At 31.3% G+C, this 22199-nt stretch overlaps 1 protein-coding gene and 1 long non-coding RNA gene across 5 annotated transcripts; both read left to right on the top strand.

The window, feature by feature from the left end:
* Positions 1-1241: 1241 nt before the first annotated feature.
* Positions 1242-4282, top strand: LOC114915754 (uncharacterized). 4 transcript variants are annotated; one of them, XR_003803842.2, is made up of 6 exons: positions 1242-1342; positions 2289-2419; positions 3179-3316; positions 3437-3541; positions 3666-3830; positions 3917-4280. It is a non-coding gene; the product is annotated as an uncharacterized LOC114915754 (long non-coding RNA). The 4 variants fall into 4 exon arrangements; XR_003803843.2 differs by lacking the exon at positions 1242-1342 and adding an exon at positions 1822-2164; XR_003803841.2 differs by lacking the exon at positions 1242-1342 and having other exon boundaries at positions 1822-2419; positions 3434-3541; positions 3917-4282.
* A 13432-nt stretch (positions 4283-17714) lies between these two features.
* On the top strand, positions 17715-19192 carry LOC109818040 (uncharacterized). Its single transcript, XM_020383437.3, has one exon. It carries the CDS (start codon positions 17926-17928, stop codon positions 18883-18885), a length of 960 nt encoding a protein of 319 aa, XP_020239026.1. The 5' UTR covers positions 17715-17925; the 3' UTR covers positions 18886-19192.
* Positions 19193-22199: the final 3007 nt, after the last annotated feature.

The following is a 22199-nucleotide window of genomic DNA, read 5'->3' as shown; positions in this document are numbered from 1 at the left end:
CTTCTATTATGTGGATTGTATCACAACAATTTTTAAGGTTCTACTTACGACAAAACAGTTATTGTAGATCAAATTCAAGATGAAGATATGGTCTATGTTAGTTTTGATGATTACAAATAAGCCTTTTAAAAAAAAAAGAGTGTAACTTGTATTTTTATTTGTTTTGAGCCACTTGGAAGGAAAGAGTAGAAGTTGTATCTTGTTTGTGTGTTTAAAGTTTTGTTGTTTGTGTGTTTTGTACTTGATAAATAACTTAGTCTTAGATCTCTATCTGGATGATAATTGATGAAAAGAAAACAAGTTTTAAAATTGATTTGTAAAGAGAAATGGTATGAAAAATCAAGATATTGAGTTTTCACTTAAAATAATCAATTATCGATCATAAGTAATAGTCAATTATTTGTTTTGTTTTTCAGTAACATGAAGAGCAATTGTTGTAATAATTGATTATTTAGAAAAATAATCGATTATTACATAAACTAGTTTCTAAAATAATCAATTATTGCTCAAAATAATTGATTGTTTCTATAAGAAAACTTATATATATATATATATATATACACACACATATATATACACACATATATATACATATATATACATATATATATATATATATATATATATATATATATATATCACTTTTTACACTTAAAACAAAGAGACTTTAATATTTGTGATATATTTTTTGAAAACACTATTTGTAAAACATTTTTCTTTGCAATAAGAGGTTTAGTAACCTTTGTGATAACCTCGAGAAAGACCTCAAGCATTGAATTGATCATCATCTCCGTGGAGTGATAGGGAAAGCTATTTTGGTTAATTCACCTACTTTGATTTATTATGTACATTAGGTGAATTCGTTTCTTACACTACAAGAAATTATGTTTTTAACTGGGGTTATTTAACTGGGGTTACTATAACCCCTGAAAATGTAAACACTTACGGGGGTTTTAATAACCCTAGTTAAATTATAGGGGTTTGATTTCAAACCCTGGGAAAGTGCCAAGTGTTTTTTAGAAACCCTGAGTAATATTATTTTAATTAATTAAAATATTTTTTTTTAATTTCCCTCCAATTATTTCCTTTCCCTCTTTCTAATAAAGACAACTTTTTAGTTTTCTTTTTCTTTTTGAGAAGCACAAAATAAAACAACAATTAAATAAAAAAATAAATCTGAAAACACGTTAAGAACTTATAATGTGAAACGTGAAAATAAATTGAAGCATTTTAGAGTGGGAAGCATTTTAAACACGAAAACAAACCCTAACGTCTTGAACCTCTCCTTATTGAGGCGCTGCTTGGTTTCATTGAGAGAAGTGATCTTCTTGTCCTTTCGAAAGTAATGCCCGTTGTCTGGATTTGATCTTCGATGAGTTTTCATTTTTCTATTTTGCAAAGAGTTTGTTTTTTTTTCATGTTTTGTTGAATATTGTTTTGCCAGAATTTGTGTTCAAGGCTTTGAAGGGAATTAGGGATGTGTTTCCCTGTAGTAAACTGAAAAAATGGATAGGATATGTGATTGTACTAATTGAATATGAGACAGAATCGTTTTTGTGTTTATCTTGGGGTAAGATTAGAACTCGAAAGCTCCATCATTTTTTGCCGCTGCCCGTCGTTCATGTTTCAACGTTTTATGTCATTTGCATGTAACCAGAGCAACCCTTGAAAGTGAGTGTGAGAAACAGAGCGCTGAAAAGATGCTTGCTACCTACATTCTATTACCACTCACTAATATATTATTATCCAAAATTTTATTTATATATTCACTCCATATATCCAAAAAATTTGCTTAACTTCACCGGGGTATCCTAATTGTTACTAATAAGTAATATCTTAATATTAGGCCCAAAATCTTCTCTAGGGCATTATGTAATATATATAGCTCTGAAGTAATCACTTCTTGCTTGATTGGTGATGTGGTTAAATGGAAAATAATTCGACAGTAGTGTGTGTATAAGCAAATGGAAACAAAAAGAAGTAATTAAATTGATAGGCTTTTTCTTATCTTTTTTTCCCCTTTCTTCCCATGCATATAACTTTGTTGTGAGTAGTACCATTGTACAAGTTTTACATAACAGCAAACCAATCAAAGATGCTTTATGGCATGCACCCCTTAAAAACATGATTTCCACTCCACTGTGTAGTTCACTTTTATGATAAGGTTTAACATGGAGGATAAGACATTGGATATTTCTGACATTGACAATATTGACAATGTTTGAATTAGAAATTCTTAATTCCTCTATTTCTCTCTGCCCCTTTCCTAATCATATAATCTCATGTAGAATATGAAGGAGTGGAACGCTGAGCTGCAAGAGCATATTGGAAAATTTAGAAAACAAGCAAATGCAATAGTTGAATGTTGAATGGGATCGCATGATTTTTGCACAATGGAGATGTTTTATTGAGGTTTGAGGTTTGTCTACATCTACTGATAATCATTTATTTTTTAATCTTTTTATACACTTTCATATCGTATCTTCATAGTTTTCTTTTTCTATTGAATTTTGTTTCCATTTCTTGACTCCTTAAACTTGATCCCTGACCCCTTTTCATCTTCTTGATATTAGTATTTTACTGAGAGGAACCAACATATTCTTTGGTGATCAATAAAAAAAACAAAGCTTCTTTGGACTAGTGGTACTTTCGGTGGATTCAAAATTTCATATGCACTACTATTGTGTGCCTTTTCACCTTGTAGGAAGGAACCATTGGTTTTATCTTCTGCGAGATAATCTTAAAGTATCAAATTATATATATATGAATCATGAATGTATATATAGACGACATTAGTAATTGTTGTTATTCATGCTTAATTACAAAAATTCTTCTCAACATTTTAGTCCGTCTTTTTTTCACTTTCAAAAACTGGTGTCAAGTATAAAAATTAATGGACACGAGACTGAGTTGACTCGATGATCTAAACTAGATTGAAGAGAACAATCTGGGTTGAATCATCCGTTCGATTCAAATTTTAAAATCATGTTTAATATCGATTCGGGTATAGATTTTCAATGTGGTTCAAAAAAATTCTACTACAATCGTGTCCTCACTAGATTTTCAATGTGTAGACTTGCATTTTGTGTTCTAGGATACCTTGTTTATTATTGGTACCCCTCTTCCCCTGTATATATAATTGAGTTTAATTTGTTTTAATCTCCATATCATGATTCAGACTAGATAAGTCCAGATTTGGCAGCAAAGTTAGTGCATTAGCCTAGCTAGCAGGTGTTTTCAGACCAGCTATAACAGATTTGGCTGCAACAGATGTTTTTAATTAACCAGCAGATGCAGATTTTCTTTTAACCAGCAGGTGCAGGTTTTGGATTTTAATGTTCAATGTTAAGATTATATGATTAAATTTGGATTTTAGTTTAAGGAATATACAACGTTTTATGCTTCAAGACTTAATCATTATCTGATTTGGCAGCAGAATTAGTGCATTAGCCTAGTCAGCAGGTGTTTTCGGGCCAGCTGTAATAGATTTGGCTGCAACAGATGTTTTTAACCAGCAGATGCAGATTTTTTTAACCAGCAGGTGCAGGTTTTAGATTTTAATGTTCCATGTTAAGATTATATTGAATAATTGAGACCAAGTAAAAATGTTATTGATCTCTTTGTGCATGTTACACTAATTTATTTAAAGTGGTATTTTAATACAGGTGACTGCGTTGAAATCACAATTGGATGAACAAAATAGAACATTGATCGAACAAAATAAAAAATTTGAAGAACGAGATAAAAGATTTGAGGCAATGATGAACTTTTTTTCTCAAAACTATCAAGGCCAATTACCTTTTGACATGGCTATGTTCAATAATTCACCGGTAGTGTTTCAAAATGAAATCACTTTTTTCAATATCTAATTTTGTATATTTTGTGTTTCTAATTATGACTTATGTTTATATTATAGGTTTATGATCAAGGAAGTGTGCCAACATATGAAACAAATTCTCAACGTGAAATGGGGTGTGGGTGATAGCTTAAAAGCACATTAATTAATTTGTAGTTGATTTGTGCTTCATTTTTTGAAGATAAAAACTGTGTGCTAGTTTATTTTGAGTAATTTGTAGTCTATTTCTTCTGTTAGGAGTGACTTCATGAGAATAGTCCTTTAGTACTATTATGCTACATTATATTAATTTTAAGCTTCAGTACCTTATGCTAGAAATATAAATTTAGTTTATATTTATAACTTGCAAATTCATTTCTTGATTTGATTTACAAGCTTTATTAATAAAAATAAGATCTTCTAAAAACTAGTATTATATATATATGTGTGTGTGTATGTATGTATGTATATATACACAACAAATAAAAAAAATAATTTATGAGAATAATAGTGGCTCAAAAACTTATTGACGTACACAATTAAGAAATAAATGTTAAAATAAAAATAACAATGATGAGGTTAAATAACCCCATCTACAAATATTTTATAGTAATTAATCCTCAACAATTAATGGGAGTTAAATAGGCATGGCAATCTAACCCGCTCCCGTGGGTACCCGCCCGAACCCGCCCCGATTTGGATGGGGAAAACCCGTGTTTATCGGGTTTGGGTTCGGGTTCGGGTTTTCCCCGATTGATAAAATCGGGGGCGGGGGCGGGAGTGGGGATGTTAATACCCACCCCGCCCCCGTCCCCATACCCGCCCCGCTTAATAATATAATTAAAAAATTATTTTTATATATATAAACCAAAATTATAAATATTTATATGTAAAAATTTATATTATTTTATTTTTCTTTTATTTTTTTTAAATTGTTCATATTTATTTAAAAGAAAAAAAGAAGAAAAAAAAAATAAAAGCGGGGGCGGGGGCGGGGCGAGGCGGGGAAACCCGAACCCTGCCGGGGGTGGGGATGGGGACCTAGATTTTATCCCCGGCGGGTATCGGGGGCGGGGGCGGGGGCGGTTTAAATTTGCGGGGGCGGGGGCGGGGAACGTAAAACCCGCCCCCGCCCCGCCCCGTTGCCATGCCTAGAGTTAAAAATTGCAGACAAGTGCAGCACCATATTAGTTTTTTAAATTTTTTAAGGATTATTAATCTCTATTATTTAATAGAAACCTCATCTAATTGTCAAAAGTTTACAAACCGCGAGGAATTAACCGGGGTTCTAGAACCCCATGCAATCATTTGAGGTTTTTAAAACCTCTGGTAATGAACTAAGGTTTTAAAACCTCTGGTAATTAAATGGGGCTTTAAAACCTCCGGTAATTAACTGGGGCTTTAAAACCTCTGGTAATTAACTGGGGTTTTAAAACCCCCAGGAACATGTGCGTTTACCCAAGGTTCGCTAAAATCGCTGGTAACACGTTACTGACGGACAATTTGGCTGTGGAAAATGCAATCGCGGTTAACGTCATTAACGGGGGTTTTAACCTTAGGTAAATTTAAAATTAACCTCTACTAAATCCATTTTTTTTTGTAGTGTTAACTTCTTTAATTTATTTTCTTAAGTAGGGTTCTTAAGAAAAAAAATCTTGTAGTAGGGCACAATAAGTAGATATTTCTTGGGGTGCAAGAAGTGATTTTTTTAATAGTGTAGAAGTGTATTGCATATGGTATTGTGATTATAAACTTATGATATTGAATATTAGTCAAAAATCTTAATTGAGTTGATTGGAGATTGGATGTAGGTCATAAGTGAATATGTCTAAACTAGTATAAATTGGTTGTGTGTTTTTCTCTATCCCTACATTTGACTTTACATTCTTGCAATTCTAGTCTTATGCTTGATGTTATGTGGTATGAAGCATGAACATTGCATATAGAACTAAGTAAATTTGAATTTGCATAGAATCTCAACTTAATATCCTATATGCAGCTATATATCAATATACTTTTTTGGAAAATTTTAGAAAAGTTTTTTCAAAACCTAAAAATTTGTGCAAGAAAATTTTAAGCAATCAATTCACCCCTCCCCCCTCTTGGCCATATAAGTTATCTTTTCTGACAGTTATAAATACAAACATTTGAGTTTTACCTACACTAAATATTTATGGGCATAAGTGAGTTTTGATTTTACTCACAATCATCATTTGTAAGAACAAAAAATATTTGTATGTGTAAATCATTTTCCTTACACTAGTGGAAAATTAGTATACCACGTCACCTATTTTACGTCGGACATACAAACACCCGATGTAATAAAAATGTGGTGGCATGTTTCGTAATTTTAGTTAAATTATTTACGTCGGACCTCCTAGGGTCCGACGTAAATTTTAACATCTACGTCGGCTATGCATTGTGTCTGACGTAGATGTTAAAATTTACATCGGACCCTACTAGGGCCGACGTAAATAATCCACAGGACCACCCGTTAAAAGAAGGTTTACACTAGCTGGAGATTTCAAAAACTTCCTTCTCCCGCGCGTTGTGCAATGGAGGCCACATGCAAGAAATCCCTCTGCCTCCTCCTCAAATCGTGGCTGCCCTCGCAGTCGGAGCCACCATGCGCCACGAGTGGTCCGGCATCAACGCCCTCCGCCTCGACAAGTTCTACCTCTTCTGGAGCTTAAGAAGGTTGGGGAAGAGGTTGATTCGTGTGATGATGTTCTTCTTCTTCGGACGATTGCGTTGGTCATCGGTTTCTCTGGGAGGTTCTATGAGGTGGCGTCTTCTGCTGAGTGTGTTCATGGGAATAGGAAGGTGATGTTTGCGTTGCATTCCGAGTTTTTGAAGCTGGAGAAGGAAGTGGCCAAGTCCGGGTTGCAGAACGGCCCATTCTACTTGCAGTCATTTTTCTTTTTTTCTTTTTTAATTTTTTTACAACTTTTTACGTCCGACCTTGTCATATCCGACGTAAATTTACGTCAGTTTTCGCAACCGACGTAAATTTACGTCTCCCGCTTCAACGTCGAAAGTTTTTTCGACGTAAAATCCCTAAAATAACCGACGTAGAATGTATATTATGTACTAGTGTTATAGTGTCATGTTATTGATATGAAGTATTTATTGACTTTATTAATGACTAATCCTTGTAAATAAAAAAAAAATAGAGGTCAGCCACTAAATTAATAATTTTTTAATATTTATGAATTAGGTATTTATCTCTTATGAAAATAATTATTATTATTATTATTTGTCTCACACAAAAAGTGATTACTTTTCTCTTATCAAAATTCAACAAGTGGCAAGATGTCCAAATTAAGGTAACTTAACTCAAATTAATTATTTGTTTGTGTGAGTTGAAATAAGGTGGAAGGAAATATAAATGTTGAAAATGGAATATAAATAATTTTTTTACTATTCATTTGAAATGAAAAATAGAAACAACGCAAATTATTTTTGTAAGACTTACTAGAAAATGTTTTCCTCCCAAGTAAGATGAAATGGGAGGGAAAATGAATTCTTTATTTTTTCCATTTTTTGTTTTGATTTCTTAAAATCAAATAATTATTTTATAACAATTTTTTTTTAAATAATAAAAAATTTTATGTTAAGAAAAATAATGAAATAAAAAAATTAAATTTTAATTAATATAATTTTCATATAATTTATTTATTTATTTTCACTTTCTTTAGCGTTGATTCAAACAATTGAAGAAAACTTTTTTTTTTCCATTTTCCTTCTTACTTTTATGTTTTGCCTATTTAAACAATTAACACATTTTCTCCTTATTTCTACTTCTTACATCTTTCTTTCATATTTCTTTTTTCTTCATTTCACTCTTGAATAGTCAAAGAGTAATGATACATGCACAACAAATTTAAATAACACTTTATACATCACTTTTTATATTTATTTCACTTCATTATTAATTTTATTTATTACACTTATTAATAATGGAGAGAAATAGTCACACGAACAATAATTACTCTTTATGTCTGTCTTTCCATTATATCATTTATTATACTTATTAATAATAATAAAAAAAGATAATAATTTTTTGTACAATTTTATTGTGGAATCAACTGATCAATGGTGATCCACTCACATTTAATAGGGTCTTGCAAGAAGGAAACAAGTGAGGGAACAACAGAATACATGAGAAGCAAGTGAGATTGTTCGTAAACCTAATGTTAAATGTTGATACAAAGAAAAGAACCAGCTAGGCGAAGACGACAAGCTATAAAAGCATGATGTTGCCCCCATCAATAATTCTTTCTCTATCTTATTGATGGATCATACGGATGGATTACTTCATCCTTATCTTTTTGAGAAATTATTAAATAATCTTCAATCACATAATTTTTAATTAATCTCTACATAATATAATATGCAATTAAATATTAGTATTAATTTTTTTCATAGATTAAAAAAGTTAAATAGACATGATTATATAATAATTAGTTAGAATTATGGACATTTAATTGTCTTAAACTATCTAATTATTGTACCTGTCTGAAGGATACACCAATAATCCTCTCGTATTCTGAGGGCCGAACGAGTGCTCCGATCCAATATTCCGGTGTGGGGGAGGTACCTGCAAAAGGCACTCCGACACTCAAGTCAGGACAAAGCGCAGATATCGATAGCAATTAATGAACAGTGACCTTACCTCGTGACAAAAGCTATTTATACTGACATTTATGGGTCCGGACTTCCATGGGCCCTGTAACAAGATTACCAGATTAGGTAATACGCTCCTAATCGGCTTACAGGTATGCTTAACCCTTAATCCTTAATTATGGGTACATTCTTACCTCTATTAGTAGGAATCTGAGTTCATAGATCACCTGGTAGCCGAATGGCATTCGGCCACCTGGTTCGGTCATTCAGGTGCCGATTGGGTGTCGGCTATCAGGTGGCCGAGTGGCCGAACCAGGTGGCCGAATGGCCTTACTAGTACAATTATTTTTCTGCCTTTTGCATTTGGTTAAAGGACAAGGGCCATCGACCTACGACACCTTCTGAATCTTTTTGCAAGATTTGTTAAACAAAGGATAACCTAAACATGGGGCTACCTTTGTTGATTTGCATGCTGAACAGGTTCATAATAGACGATGTTGTACGATGTGATGGGCCAAAGCACACACCTATGGCACGATCCACTTGTCTCAAAACTTGAAGGTCGTGGGAAAACACGTAAACTAAAGATCTATGTTATGATTTAGACATGCTAGCTGGGTTTAGTTTTGCCTTTAATTTGCTTTTGGAAAAGTCTAGGTTTACTAATATGGTTCCGTAGCAGCGTATGATAACTCTTCTCATAGAGTTATTGAATGATAATAATAGTTTATGTTTAAGATCTATATCATAGATCGACAAAATTTATTAATTTATTAACTTATTAACAATTTTTATCCCATACATAAGTATATAACTTAATCAAATTAGAATATTAATTAAAAATGTCAATTATATTAATTTAAAATAGAAAACATTTAATACTCATTTATAAGAAATTAAAAGTATAGTGTATATTTAACTTATTTTAACTTATTATTAATAGAAAAAAAGTGCTTTTCACATTAGAAATGCACATCCATACTTGCAAAATTAATGTAACATAATAAACAATGAAAAGAAATTTTGATATTGTACGATCGGTCAAAATCCGACTTGACACTCCTACATGGGAGGGTCAGATCGGTCGGAATTCGACTTCAAACTCCTATCTAGGCAACGACCCGATATCAAGAATAAAATCTTATCTTTAATGACAAAATATTCTCGAATAAAAAACGTCATAAGAATCTCAACGTTCACGAGGCCCACGAGACTCGTGAACAGAAAAGTATAAGACCTAAAATCCTAGAGTTAAAGAGGCAGATTACACTCTTGAATGCTCTGACTCGGAGGCTTGACCTAGGAAGAAACCCTAGTCCATCCTTTGGTCGAACAGATATCAACATTCGTTTATATAAGTATCTCCACGTTCACGAGGCCCGTGAGCAGAAAAGTATAAGACCTAAAATCATAGAGCTAAAGAGGCAAATTATACTCTTGAATGCTCTGACTCGGAGGCTTGACCTAGAAAGAAACTCTAGTCCACCCTTTGGCCGGAACAGATATCAACATTCGTTTATATAAGTGTTAATAGCTTGTATTTTTTAATTAAATTATTTAAAATTTGCATCCTAATTTTAAATATTAAATAAATTATGTTGAGAGAATAATACTTTCCTTATATAACTCATAGTGTTTAATAAAAAATAACTACTGCTTTGGATGAATAACATAATTATGATGGAAAAATAAAATACGATACTAAGAAAAAAATAAAAGAAGATTCGTTTGTTACAGAAGTACGTACCGTTGATATATACCGACACTCGCTTTATTACCAACCTACGAATGAACATATTCATGTGCATTAATTCTGGTCTTCGCAAAAAACATAAAATTTCATTTTGAGAATTGGATTCCATATTGTTTGGTTATTTATTGAAGACCCACATGTAGTACGTATCTGAGTACTATGCTGCACCCAGAATTTAAGATGATAGGGCTATTTCCGGAGAGACTAGAGGAGATGATCCACACGTTAATGCTTTCTTTGGATAAAATATTTTATCAACAAACTAGTGGAATTAAAAGAAGAGAGAAGAGAAAATAAATAGAAAGGGAATACATTTTTAAGTTGTTTGCATTGATAGAAATGGAAAGAAGTAGAAAAAAAAAATTGTATTGTAAAGATATATTTTTCCCTACTAATATATTTATATTTAGATAATCTTAAAAATTACATTATTTGAATTCTTTTAATGAGTATTGCTAATTTAATTAAATTATTTAACTATTAACTATTAATTTATTTAATTTAATTGTTAAATGATTTAATTAAATTATAAAAGTGGATTGCATGTACTATATTATTTCGTAATCCACACATTTGCAAGTCATGAATCACAACACGTAACACGTTTAGCTCTCAATCGTTCCGATCAGCTTCTCGTTGAAGAAGATTGTTGGCAAAGTGGGAGGAATAAGGAGAAGAAAAGAGAAAGAAAAAGAATAAGAAAAGGGTTTATTAAGAGTGCTTTTAAGATTTATTCTTTTTCTTGGAATTTTTCTTAATTAAGATTTTAATCTTTTTTTAATTAAATTTCATTTTTTTTTAAACTTATCAATAATTAAAAATTATTTTTTATTCTATTATAAATCATATTATAAATCTTAAATATATTTCATATATTTAAAATATTTATTTATTATGAGTTTTAATTATAATATAGTTTATATATAAAAATTATTTATTAATTAAAATTTTAATTAAATAAAATAAATATTTATCATGTGTCTTGTTAAAATAAGTATACGCACAAAGATTGAGTCTTTTCTATTTGTTGGGAGTTAAATAAATATTAATTATTATATCTTATAAAAAGTATAAGTTATGCGTCACTTTTTATGTTCACGTGACTTTTTTTAATCTTGATAATTTGTTTTAATCTTGATCACTCATGTATGTATAAATGATTGTATAATTATGATTTGTTCATCTCATAAAAAAATTCCACACCAAATATGTCATATTATATATATATATATATATATATATATATATATGTATGTATAAATATAAAATTAGTGGAACTCATTAATTAAAGAACGAAATTTACATAATTTATAATAAATTTTAATTAGTGTAAAAAAAATAATTAACAATAAAGTATACGTTAAAAAATACATTCCTGAATTTTGTTTTCATACATGTATGTGTAAGTACTTTTTCATGAGATATGAGATTATGGATTCGTTTGTCTAATTTTATTTTAAAATAAAAAAACGCTCTTTTTTTTATTAAAATAAACAAATTTTTTATTTTTCTTTCTATGTGTTTGTCTAAATTTTTTATTTTAAAAATTATCAGTTTTCTAATTTTTTTAGAATTAACTTTGATTGGTCTACTTCTTTAAAAAATATTATTTTTAAAAGTGTTTTTTTTTATAATATTTAAATAAATTTTTTGATTACTCAATTTTTTTAATTTTTTTACATAGGCGTTCTCAGAAATGCTTGTAGAATTAAAGTAACAAGTTTTGATTCGCTAATTTTGTATTGACATAATATGGATGGCCAAAAATGAGTGGAATGGAATTACATATGAAAGAATCTTTATCTCTTCTCCCAATCATGCAGCACACAGTGACATCGTTCATTTTCCAGTTTTCACACACTAACACAAGTGACATAGCCTTTCCAGCTGGGGACTAATTAATTAACAACCCCACTTTCTCCTGTACACCTTAATTTTACTCTTCCTAAACTTTATATCAACATTTCTCCTCTGTTGGAGGACACCACCCATCACATAAATCTCTACTTTTGCCTTTATTTGAATATGATTTTAATTAACATATCTCTGGTTGAAACTTTAACACATTCGTTATTTTTTGTATTTATTCAACAGAGTGAAGATTTGGCTAGGGATGGCGAGATTTATATTTAGAATCAAAATCAATATATTATTTTACCAACATGACCAAGCCATGATCAAGTTGGCAAAGCTTTGCCAATCTCGACACGAGACAATGTCATCGGTAAATCATATTGACTTTTAGTCACATCATTTCTTGAGTTACCTCGTTACATGGGTTAAAAGTTAGACCATTCTCTAACTTTCAAGATAAAGAAATAAATAAGTAATCTTATCTTAATTAATAAAGATATCCGTATAAGGAGGAAAAATCTTAATTCATAACAAGGTACACTTACATCTATAAAGACTAACTTAAGTATCGGAGTCTTTTTTGCAGGTATTACCCTTATCTTGGAGTGACTAACTTGGCTCACCAATCTCATCTGAGAGATCGTCCCTAGACCAATCTCAAGTGAGAACAATTAGTATAAAATATATCTATATTTTGTTCCAAAATATGTGAATCACGTGTTAGAAATAGTAAAAGGAATTTCAATAAAGATTATTATGTAAAAGATTACCTTTTTCATTATTCATTCTCTTTTTATAAGGGTACATGGGTAGAATTCAAGGACTTATTGGATTCTTGTCAAAGCCTATCTTGGAGTGACTAACTTGGCTCACCAATCTCATATGAGAGATCATCCCTAGACCAATTCCAAATGAGAACACTTAGTATAAAATATATCTATATTTTGTTCCAAAATATGTGAATCACGTGTTAGAAATAATAAATAGTATTTCAGTAAAAATTATTATGTAAAAGATTACCTTTTCTCATTATTCATTCTCTTTTTATAAGGGTACATGAGTAGGATTTAAGGATTTATTGGATTCTTTTCAAAGCTAATCGGGAAGGTTTACACACCGATTACATGATAAGCTTGTCTACTACAAGAGCATAGAGATAACTTAAGGAAAAGGTGGGAAATCTAGGTCCCTCACTAAGGTTCAAGTCCAATAAAAATATACTACACATAATTACATTAGGTCAAAGTATACTTGTTAGATTACATTATTACATTATAATCGAGATCAAACACCAATTTAAGAATCAGAGTAATTTTTTTCTGGTACACTATTTATCCTTATGTAAGACGAATAAAACATAATGGAGAGGAAGATGTGGAGTTTGAAGGAAGAGAAAATTATATTCGTAAATAATGTTATTTTCTAAATAATAAATCAAACAAGAAAAGTAACATTCCAATTTTAAATTCTTGAGAAACTAAAAAAGATTAATATATCTAACGTCTTCTGAAAGTAACTTGAAGAAGGTTATTCTTCATCCTGAGTCTTTATTATTTTTTTTATTAATATTATAATAATATTACTAGTATTAATTTATCAACGATTTTATTAATACTAAGGGTTTAAGGTTTAGGGTTTAGGGTTTAGGGTTTAGTTCAAATAACATCAGTGTAATTTTTACTAAGTAGTACACCGCTCAATAACTTTATATTAACTGTGAATTTTATAAATTCAACTGTTAGATTAAAAGTTATTTACTCTTGGGTCATATATAAAAAAATTTATATTAATATAAAATAATTTTATACTTCATTCTTATAAAATAAAATTGACGTAATATATACATTTCAAAATATAATAAAATATGAATACTTTGATTACCTTCAAGTTGTTGTTCAATTTTAACAAAATTTGATATAAACATATAAAATGATATGAACTTTCAATTTAACGATTGGATTTATAAAATTCACATTTAATATAAAATTATTGAGAGGTGTAATACTTAGTAAAAGTTACACTGGTGTCATTTAAACTTCCTATCAGTGACGGATCCAGAAATTTTAGATAGTGAGGACAATAATTATTTATATATTTATAATGTTAAAAATTTTACATATAACTTTTAAAAGTATAAATATATATCATAATTATTTTTTACAAACTTTTATAACTATGCTTACGATTAATTAATATGAAAATAAGTTAAGTCAGACTATGTTATATTTGGTTAGAACTACAATTCTAAAAATATACTTTATAATAATTTAATACTAATAAAAACATAAAAATAAATATTTTAAGTTGTATAAAAATTAAGTTTAATTTATTTATAATATAAACATGTTTTTAATATCTAATATAATATTTTAGATAATAATTTATTTCAAACATATTTTATAATAAAAAATTTAAATAGAATATAAATATTTCAATATTTTCCATTCTAATTTTTTTAATCAACGTATAGAATCTTACAATCTTTACTATTTTAATTTTTTTAATTAATGTATACATAAATAAAAAGAACAAAAGGTAAATATATATGTTACAAATTTTATTTTATCAAAAAATTAAACTTTAAAAAAAATTAATTCGTTATTAAAAAATATTTTTTTATTATATATGAGAAGTAATCTCTTTCGAAAATTTGATAAATATCAAATAAATGAACAATTCTTTCAAACTTGTATTTTATAATATGATAATTTAAATATATATGTTTCTTTAATTAAAATATAATTTTTATTTTTAAAAATATATTATTTTTTAGATAAAAAAATATGTGTTGGAAAATGGTAGTGGGGGCACATGCCCCCACTCTCTCCTACCCGTGCCTGCTTCCTATATATATAATTTTCTTATTTTGTAGTATTAAATATGTGTAATTTTGATTCCTGTCGTATATATTATGACTTTCATTCATGAATCAAATAAACTCATTATCTATAATTTAAGCATCGTTGTTTTTGGGTTTAGTGTAGAGAAATTGATATGCTAAAAATACGTTTAAAATCAATGAACAAAATTTTGATATCATACCTAAAAGATTGAACAAAATCTAATGATTTGTTTGATATTTTTTATTATTTGGGAAACTCAAGTGAGAAATGTATTACTTCAATTAAGAACACCTCAATTTAAACAGAGTTACAAAATTAAACTATAATTTAGAGATTAAAAATCTTATAGTTATGACGTGAATATTGTCCCAAATATTTCTAATTATAATTTAACTGAACCCTAAACAATTTTGATTATCAACTTTTTCTCTGAAGTTGTTAATAATTACTTTTGATAATGAAAATTAGTACTCTCTCCTAATAATATCAGTGTTTTAAAAATCAGCTCAGACCAACTAAATCGAGAGCTGATGATTTAGTTATAAGACTTTGTGCTTGAAATTTTGTGCCTATGTGTGATATGAAATGTGGGTGTTCACTTGAGAATGATGTGTGCGATGTTTGAGATATTGGTGAATGATGTTATAATGCTATCATGTGTGATAAATGATTAGTATGACTAATGATAATGTATAATGTTATGACGATGATGTATGAAATGAATGATGATGAGATATGATTGAGTTGATGAGATATGATGATGATGAGCATGTAAGTTTAGGTTATGGTTGACGTTGATGAGATCCAAGTGGGACTTGGTGTGTTGTGGACAAGTCTAGAGCTATAGTCCGACTTGTTACATTTATTAGTTGTTGTATGTGTGTGATGTTGTAGTGTTGTGGGTAGAGTCTATGCATGCATGTTTTATTACATGATAATGTGAGTCTATGTAGGTAGGTTTCAAAGGTTAATTATCTATCTAGACCTTGAGGAGTGTTATGGTTGAGAAATGGGAATTGGAGGTAATCATAGTCTACTATAACACTTCGACAGGACTCTTATAGACAACCTCTAGTTGAGGATAGATTAGCGAGGATCACCTATGATAGGGTGGTCTCATTCCATAACTCTTAGGTTATCTTGAGATAATGATGATGAAGAGGAAATTGGTACTACATGCATATAAAATTAAGTGCATACATTTGCAAGAGTTTATATATTATAATTGTGTTTGATTAGGTTACATGAATGATTGTTATTGATGATGAATAAATGTAGAGTGATATATATATATATATATATATATATATATATATATATATATATATATATATATATATATATAATATTGATAATTTTTACGTTGTCTAAATTTTCCACATGTTAAAATTTTACGTGTTTGAGAAATATTAAATTTGTAAAAAAACATATATTCTTCTCAAAAGTAAGTTGTTTTATTTCTTAATAGTTTTTTCTTTAAGCTAGATAATTTTAAAAAATTTATTTGTTCCAATAATAATTTAAAATTTTTCATTTTGATAATGTTTGAATTTTTTTATTTCATTTATTGTGTCTAAATTAATTATTATAGAATTAATTTTTAATAAATATATATATATATATCCTTTTTAATTATTAAATAAAGTGAGTTGAGTTAGATGGAATGGGACTAGGCAAGACACAAGACAATTTTCATTCTAACTTCCAATAACTTTTTATTAATTCATAAGAAATATTTAAAATATTATTTATAAATATAATAATTTTTTACAATATAGTTGTAAAATAATTAAATACATTTACTATTTCATATTTTAAAATTACAAACATTAATTAATTAAATGGAGATAAATAAAATTAATTAAGGAAAAATAGTTTAAATTATTAAAAATTTGAATACTCTTAACTAAGTTAACTAATTTTTAAGGAGTGTAATTTAGTTGGAAGGATCTTATAATTAAAGACAAGAGTAATATACATAAAATTATATTCAACTTGAATACTTCTATTTTTTTTATATATTTTTGCAAAAACTCAAATAATTATGTTAGATTAATATAAAAATAATGATTTTATAAACAAATATATTTTTAACATAAGTAAAAAATGAAACTTGTTTTTGATCCGTTAATTTAAAATTGTTGTTTTTAGTCTCTATAATTTCAAAAAAAAATATCTTATTTTAATCATTATATTTAAATTTTGTTAAAAAATTTATCAAATATTATTATATAAAATCTACCTATTGATATCCCCGTTAGTGAAACATCACATTATATCCAATTGATATTGCATAATTATCTTAATCTGTCACTTTTAAATATGTGATATTGGTGATCTGAGGGACTAAAATAATATTTTTGAAAATTACAGAGACTGAAAACAATAATTTTAAATTTGAAGTGTCAAAAGTAAATTATCTTAAATTTAAGAGACTAAAAACATATTTAAACATAAAATTTTATTATTAAATGTTTTTAGTTAAAATATTTAAAAAAAAAATCTAATTTACTTGATTAAAATTTAGGAAATTAAAATATATTAAAAAGTAAATTTTATTGGTAAATAAAATATAGGTAATTATTATTTTGATCTAAGAATACAAGTTGGGTGTTCTGTGGGGCATTGTAAATTGGTTTGGTTGTCGTCCCGAATAGTTTTGATCTTGAATCCATTTCACACTTTGTTTGTTTTGACAAAATCCATTGCACTAGCAGGGGAAGGTACCTGTAAATTGGTATTTTGATTTCCTAGTGAAGCCATTGGGCAATCATAAAAATAATGCTCCCTTCTTTCTTTCTCCTCAGGATCCTCTTCACAAAACCACCTTTACAACTCTCACCCTTGCAAGGGTCATAGTCAAAGTCAAACTTCACAGGTCCTCCCACTCTTTTGTCACTCTCCCAAACCCCCCCTTACAAAACCCAACCCCAACCCCCATTGAAACAAAACATTTAAAAACAAAAGAAAACCTTAAAAAAAAATAAAAAACCAAGTACCAAGAAGTAAATCAAATGTTCTCCCTCTCTTGCTTCCTCCCCTCCCCCGACCCTCACCCCAACCTCACCACCTACACCTACCACACCGAAAACGGCACCGTTTCGCTCACATGGTCACGCTCCATGCTCGGTCGCTCCCTCGACGTCCACCTCCACAACCACTCCTCTTTCCACATCCGCATCAAGCCCTGGAGAAAACACGGCTCCAAAAAACTCTCCCACAACACCCTCTTCCTCTGGAACCTCTCCCACGCCAGGTTCGGGCCCGGCCCCGAACCCCGCTCCAGATTCTACCTCGCCCTCCTCGTCGACCACTCCCTCTCCCTCCTCGTCGGCGACCAGGCCCCCAAGCCCAAGCCCAACCCCAACAACACGCCAACTCACCAACGCCTCCTCCTCAAGCGCGACCACGTCCACGTGGCGCCGCAGTGCACCAGAGTGTACCAAACGAGAACGCGCCTCGGAGGTAAGACTAGAGAGTTCCGAATAGACTGCGAGGGTTACGAGAACGAGAACGAGAACGAGAACGAGAGTTTGAGGCTCTTGTTCTGCGTGGACGAGGAGAAGGTTCTGGAAGTGAGGCGTCTCAAGTGGAAGTTCAGAGGGAGCGAGAGGGTGGAGATCCACGGGGCGCACGTGCAGATCTCGTGGGACGTGCACGACTGGCTTTTCGACAAGGACAAGGATCACCACGGCAACGAGGGGCACGCGGTTTTCGTCTTTAAGTTCGAGGAGGACGAGGTTGTGGGAGGTAGTAATAAGGAGAAGGAGGAGAGTGTGTGGGCGAGTCAGCAGCAACAGTGGAGTTTGGGGAGTAACAATGGCAAGAGTTGGTCTTCTTCCTCCTTGTCCGTTTCCTCTTCCGCTGGCTCCTTTGCCGGAACCTCCTCTGTCATGGAGTGGTCCAGTGTCGAGGAGAATGACTTGGTCGTTCCCCTTGGCTTTTCCTTGCTTGTTCATGCTTGGAGAAGCTGAACTCAACCCTAATTTCTTCATGCTTCTAAATTGCGGTTGGTTGCAGAGTATTTTCTATGTCACCATAAATAAAAAATGTAGTTGATGTGATCACAATTATGATCGCTGAATTGAAATTTTTTAAGTTGCAGATCGCAATTTAAGATCATGTGAGAAATATACCAGTTTAGGAGTGAAAAAATAATGAAATTAGATGTCATTAATGTATATGAAAAAATATTTGTTCTTTAAATGAATTTTGAGGGATTATTTATTGACTCACTCAAAATATACCAATGATTATGATTAATTGATCAAGTTATTGGGATGATGTTTGTGTATGTAGAGGTAGATTTATATGGAATTTGTGTCTTGAGAAATTTGTTTAGAGAGGTCGATTGATTCGTAGCTCGATATATTATTATTAGTCTCTGACTTTGGACCAGAAGATTTGTGGTACTAGAAGGGGAAGCAATCTTTATTGGTATTTGTTGCAGTCATTACTTTTACTCATTTATACATTCAGTGACTATGGGTGCTTTGGAATGAAGATTAGGATCGTTGGAAGAAGATTTGACAGTGCAAATTTCAAATGGGTGTTTTTGTTTGAGTACTAATGGATGAAAAACTAGTTAGAAGTTATGGTAGCACATTTGTTTGGTGAAAATATAGAAAGGGGGTGGGAATATGTTGGTGGGTTTGTACACTTGATATAGGTGTACCGGATTTGTGAGAGACTTAGAGGGACTTGGTGCATTTGCAGTGTAAGTGTTTGTTTTGTAATAATGTTGAGTTAGTTGTTGATGAAATTGGGGAAGGGAAAAGGAAACAATGTTGTGAGCGTGTGTGATTGGAACTTTACTCGTGATGTGCACGGCAAATGTTCGACCAAATGACGGCAAATTGAGTTGGGACACCTGGTTTTCTTTGGTGGATTTGCATTTGGCAGTTCAGCAGCTTGTTGCCTAAGGTGACCGGTACTAACCGTCAATTTGGTTGACCCGTTCCAACCAAGAATCAACTGTATTCAATTCAATCAGATGGAATGGTTAATATTTGGTTGACGGCACAGAAAGATGGTGCTCTTCTTTTATGAGTTAATAAAAAATTGTCTTTAAAAGTGATTTTTAATGTTTTATATTGTTTTAGTCTTTAAAATGTTTGCGATTATTTAAATTGTTTTTTTAAATAACTTTATTTGTAAGTTTTGACTTTTGACAACTAAGTAGAATAAATTTACGGTAAAATTAGTAGTTTTTTTTTTTTTTAATTTTAGTTTTCTTTATTCTATATGGCTATTAAATAAAATTTTGATCTAAATTAAAACAGATCTGATAAAAATATCAAAATGAAAATAGAAGATTATATTAAAAATAAAAAAAAATAGTTAAAATATCATAATAGGAATTCTGAAATTGTTTTTTTTTTAAACAATGTTTTTTTTTTAAAAAAGTTATTTTTTTTATAAGAAGTGTATATAATTTGCTTCTTAAAAAAAAAAGAAAAATGTTTATTTTTAAAATAAACAGTTTAGATAAACACATCAAACAATTTTTTTTTAAAAAGAAATTGTTTATTTCATTAAAAACCATTTTTATATATATAAAAAAAAGATTAAACAAATAGATCCTGTACTATCCGTACCGCGTAACCGAGCTCCGAGCTCGGCACCACAACGCAAGCCGACCTCGGACGCGCACCGCATGATATCAGCTCGGCATTTAAGTGAATCATAACTGATTCCCGAGGATCTCGCCTCAAACGAGGTCTATTATCTAATCATATTGCATCTTATCTCAGGCCCAAGGCCCAAAGCAATCCTAATTCACACTAAGGTACGTGCATTACTTATACAAGATTCATACTCTCACAAACACTAACTTTAGCATCAGAGTCTCTTTTGCAGGTACCACCCCCATCTTGGAGCACCAGCGTACCCGCGAAGGAGGCTCACCGATCTTACTTGACGGATCAGCTCTACAACAGATTTCCGGTAAGAACATTTGGCGCCCACCGTGGGGCCGATCAAGACAGCTCTTATCGGCCACGCTTATGGTTCTCACCAGAAGCCATAGTAGACGCACAATAGACGACACAAACCGCTCAACTACCATGGATAACGAAGCAGCGTTGAGGAGACTAATTGACCAGGTCGAACAGATGCGGCAGCAACACGCCGCCGACCTACAAAACATGCGTGCCAAGCACGACACTGACCTAGCGGCAATGCGTACCGCTAATGAAGCCGACCTGGCAACGCTACGCGCGAATCCGCGCTCAACAACCTTGACACCACTCCGATCATCCTCCTCATACGAGCAACCACAATGAGGAGCAGGAGCACTCAGTCTCCCAATCCCGGACTGCAACTAGGGTTCCAACCCCCAGACCTGCTTCACATCGGTCCCATGCACCGATGCACAAGCCGACCCATGAAGTCAGCAAGGCTCCTACTCATGCTGCGGGGGATCAGGCAACCTTCCGCCGCCACCCTTTTGTGGATGGCATTATGGAGACACCACTCCCTCATGGGTGGAAGCCTCTCCACCTCGACCACTACGATGGCACGACGGACCCGGACGAGCACATCGACCTGTACACAACATAGGTAAATCTCTACACCAACAACGACGCTATCTTGTGTAGGGTTTTTCCGACCTCACTTAAGGGGGCCGCGCTCAACTGGTACACCCAACTACCCCCCGAGTCCATCGACAGTTTCGACACCCTAGTCAGGAGGTTCACCGCGCAAACCTATGAATGGCACTAGAATGGATTACAAAATTAAAAGCTAAGATTAGAAAACCAAATAAGACTCAAAGATGTGGCTGAATTAACAAAATATGTAGACAACAAATTACCAAAACCGAGAGCAAAGTTTGCTAAAATTTTCACTCCTTTGGCTTTTTCTTTTGCTTTTTCCTTCTTTTCTTTTTAGTAAAATATTTTTCTCTTATTTTTCTTCCAATGTTCAGGAGTTTTAAATGCCTTTTGATCACTTAGGAGTCTCGGTTTTAAGGTAGAAAAACTGCAGCAAAATTTGACACAAAACAAGAGGTGTTCACATGCAATTTTCAACTAGTGCTACACAATTTTGTACTATTTTTTTGTCAAATTTTTTAAGCACTCTTTCTCTTGTTTTTCTAATGCATTTAAGACACTCACACCTCTGTTTTGGTTCTGTTTTAATGTTCAAAAAATTTTAATAAGGTTCAGCCACTCAACAAGACACAAGAAACCTAATAGGAGTAGTGTTTAACAATTTTTTTTTTGACAAACTTTTATCAAGACATAATAGCAACCTAACTCTAGGAAATTTGCTAGGACTAATAGCA

This window comes from Cajanus cajan, chromosome 9 (genome assembly GCF_000230855.2).
Source record: "Cajanus cajan strain Asha chromosome 9, NIPB_CcT2T_4, whole genome shotgun sequence".
In the NCBI taxonomy this organism is placed as follows: Eukaryota; Viridiplantae; Streptophyta; class Magnoliopsida; order Fabales; family Fabaceae; genus Cajanus; species Cajanus cajan.
Note: the sequence above shows the minus strand (reverse complement) of the source record. Positions and strands in the feature narration are given on the sequence as shown.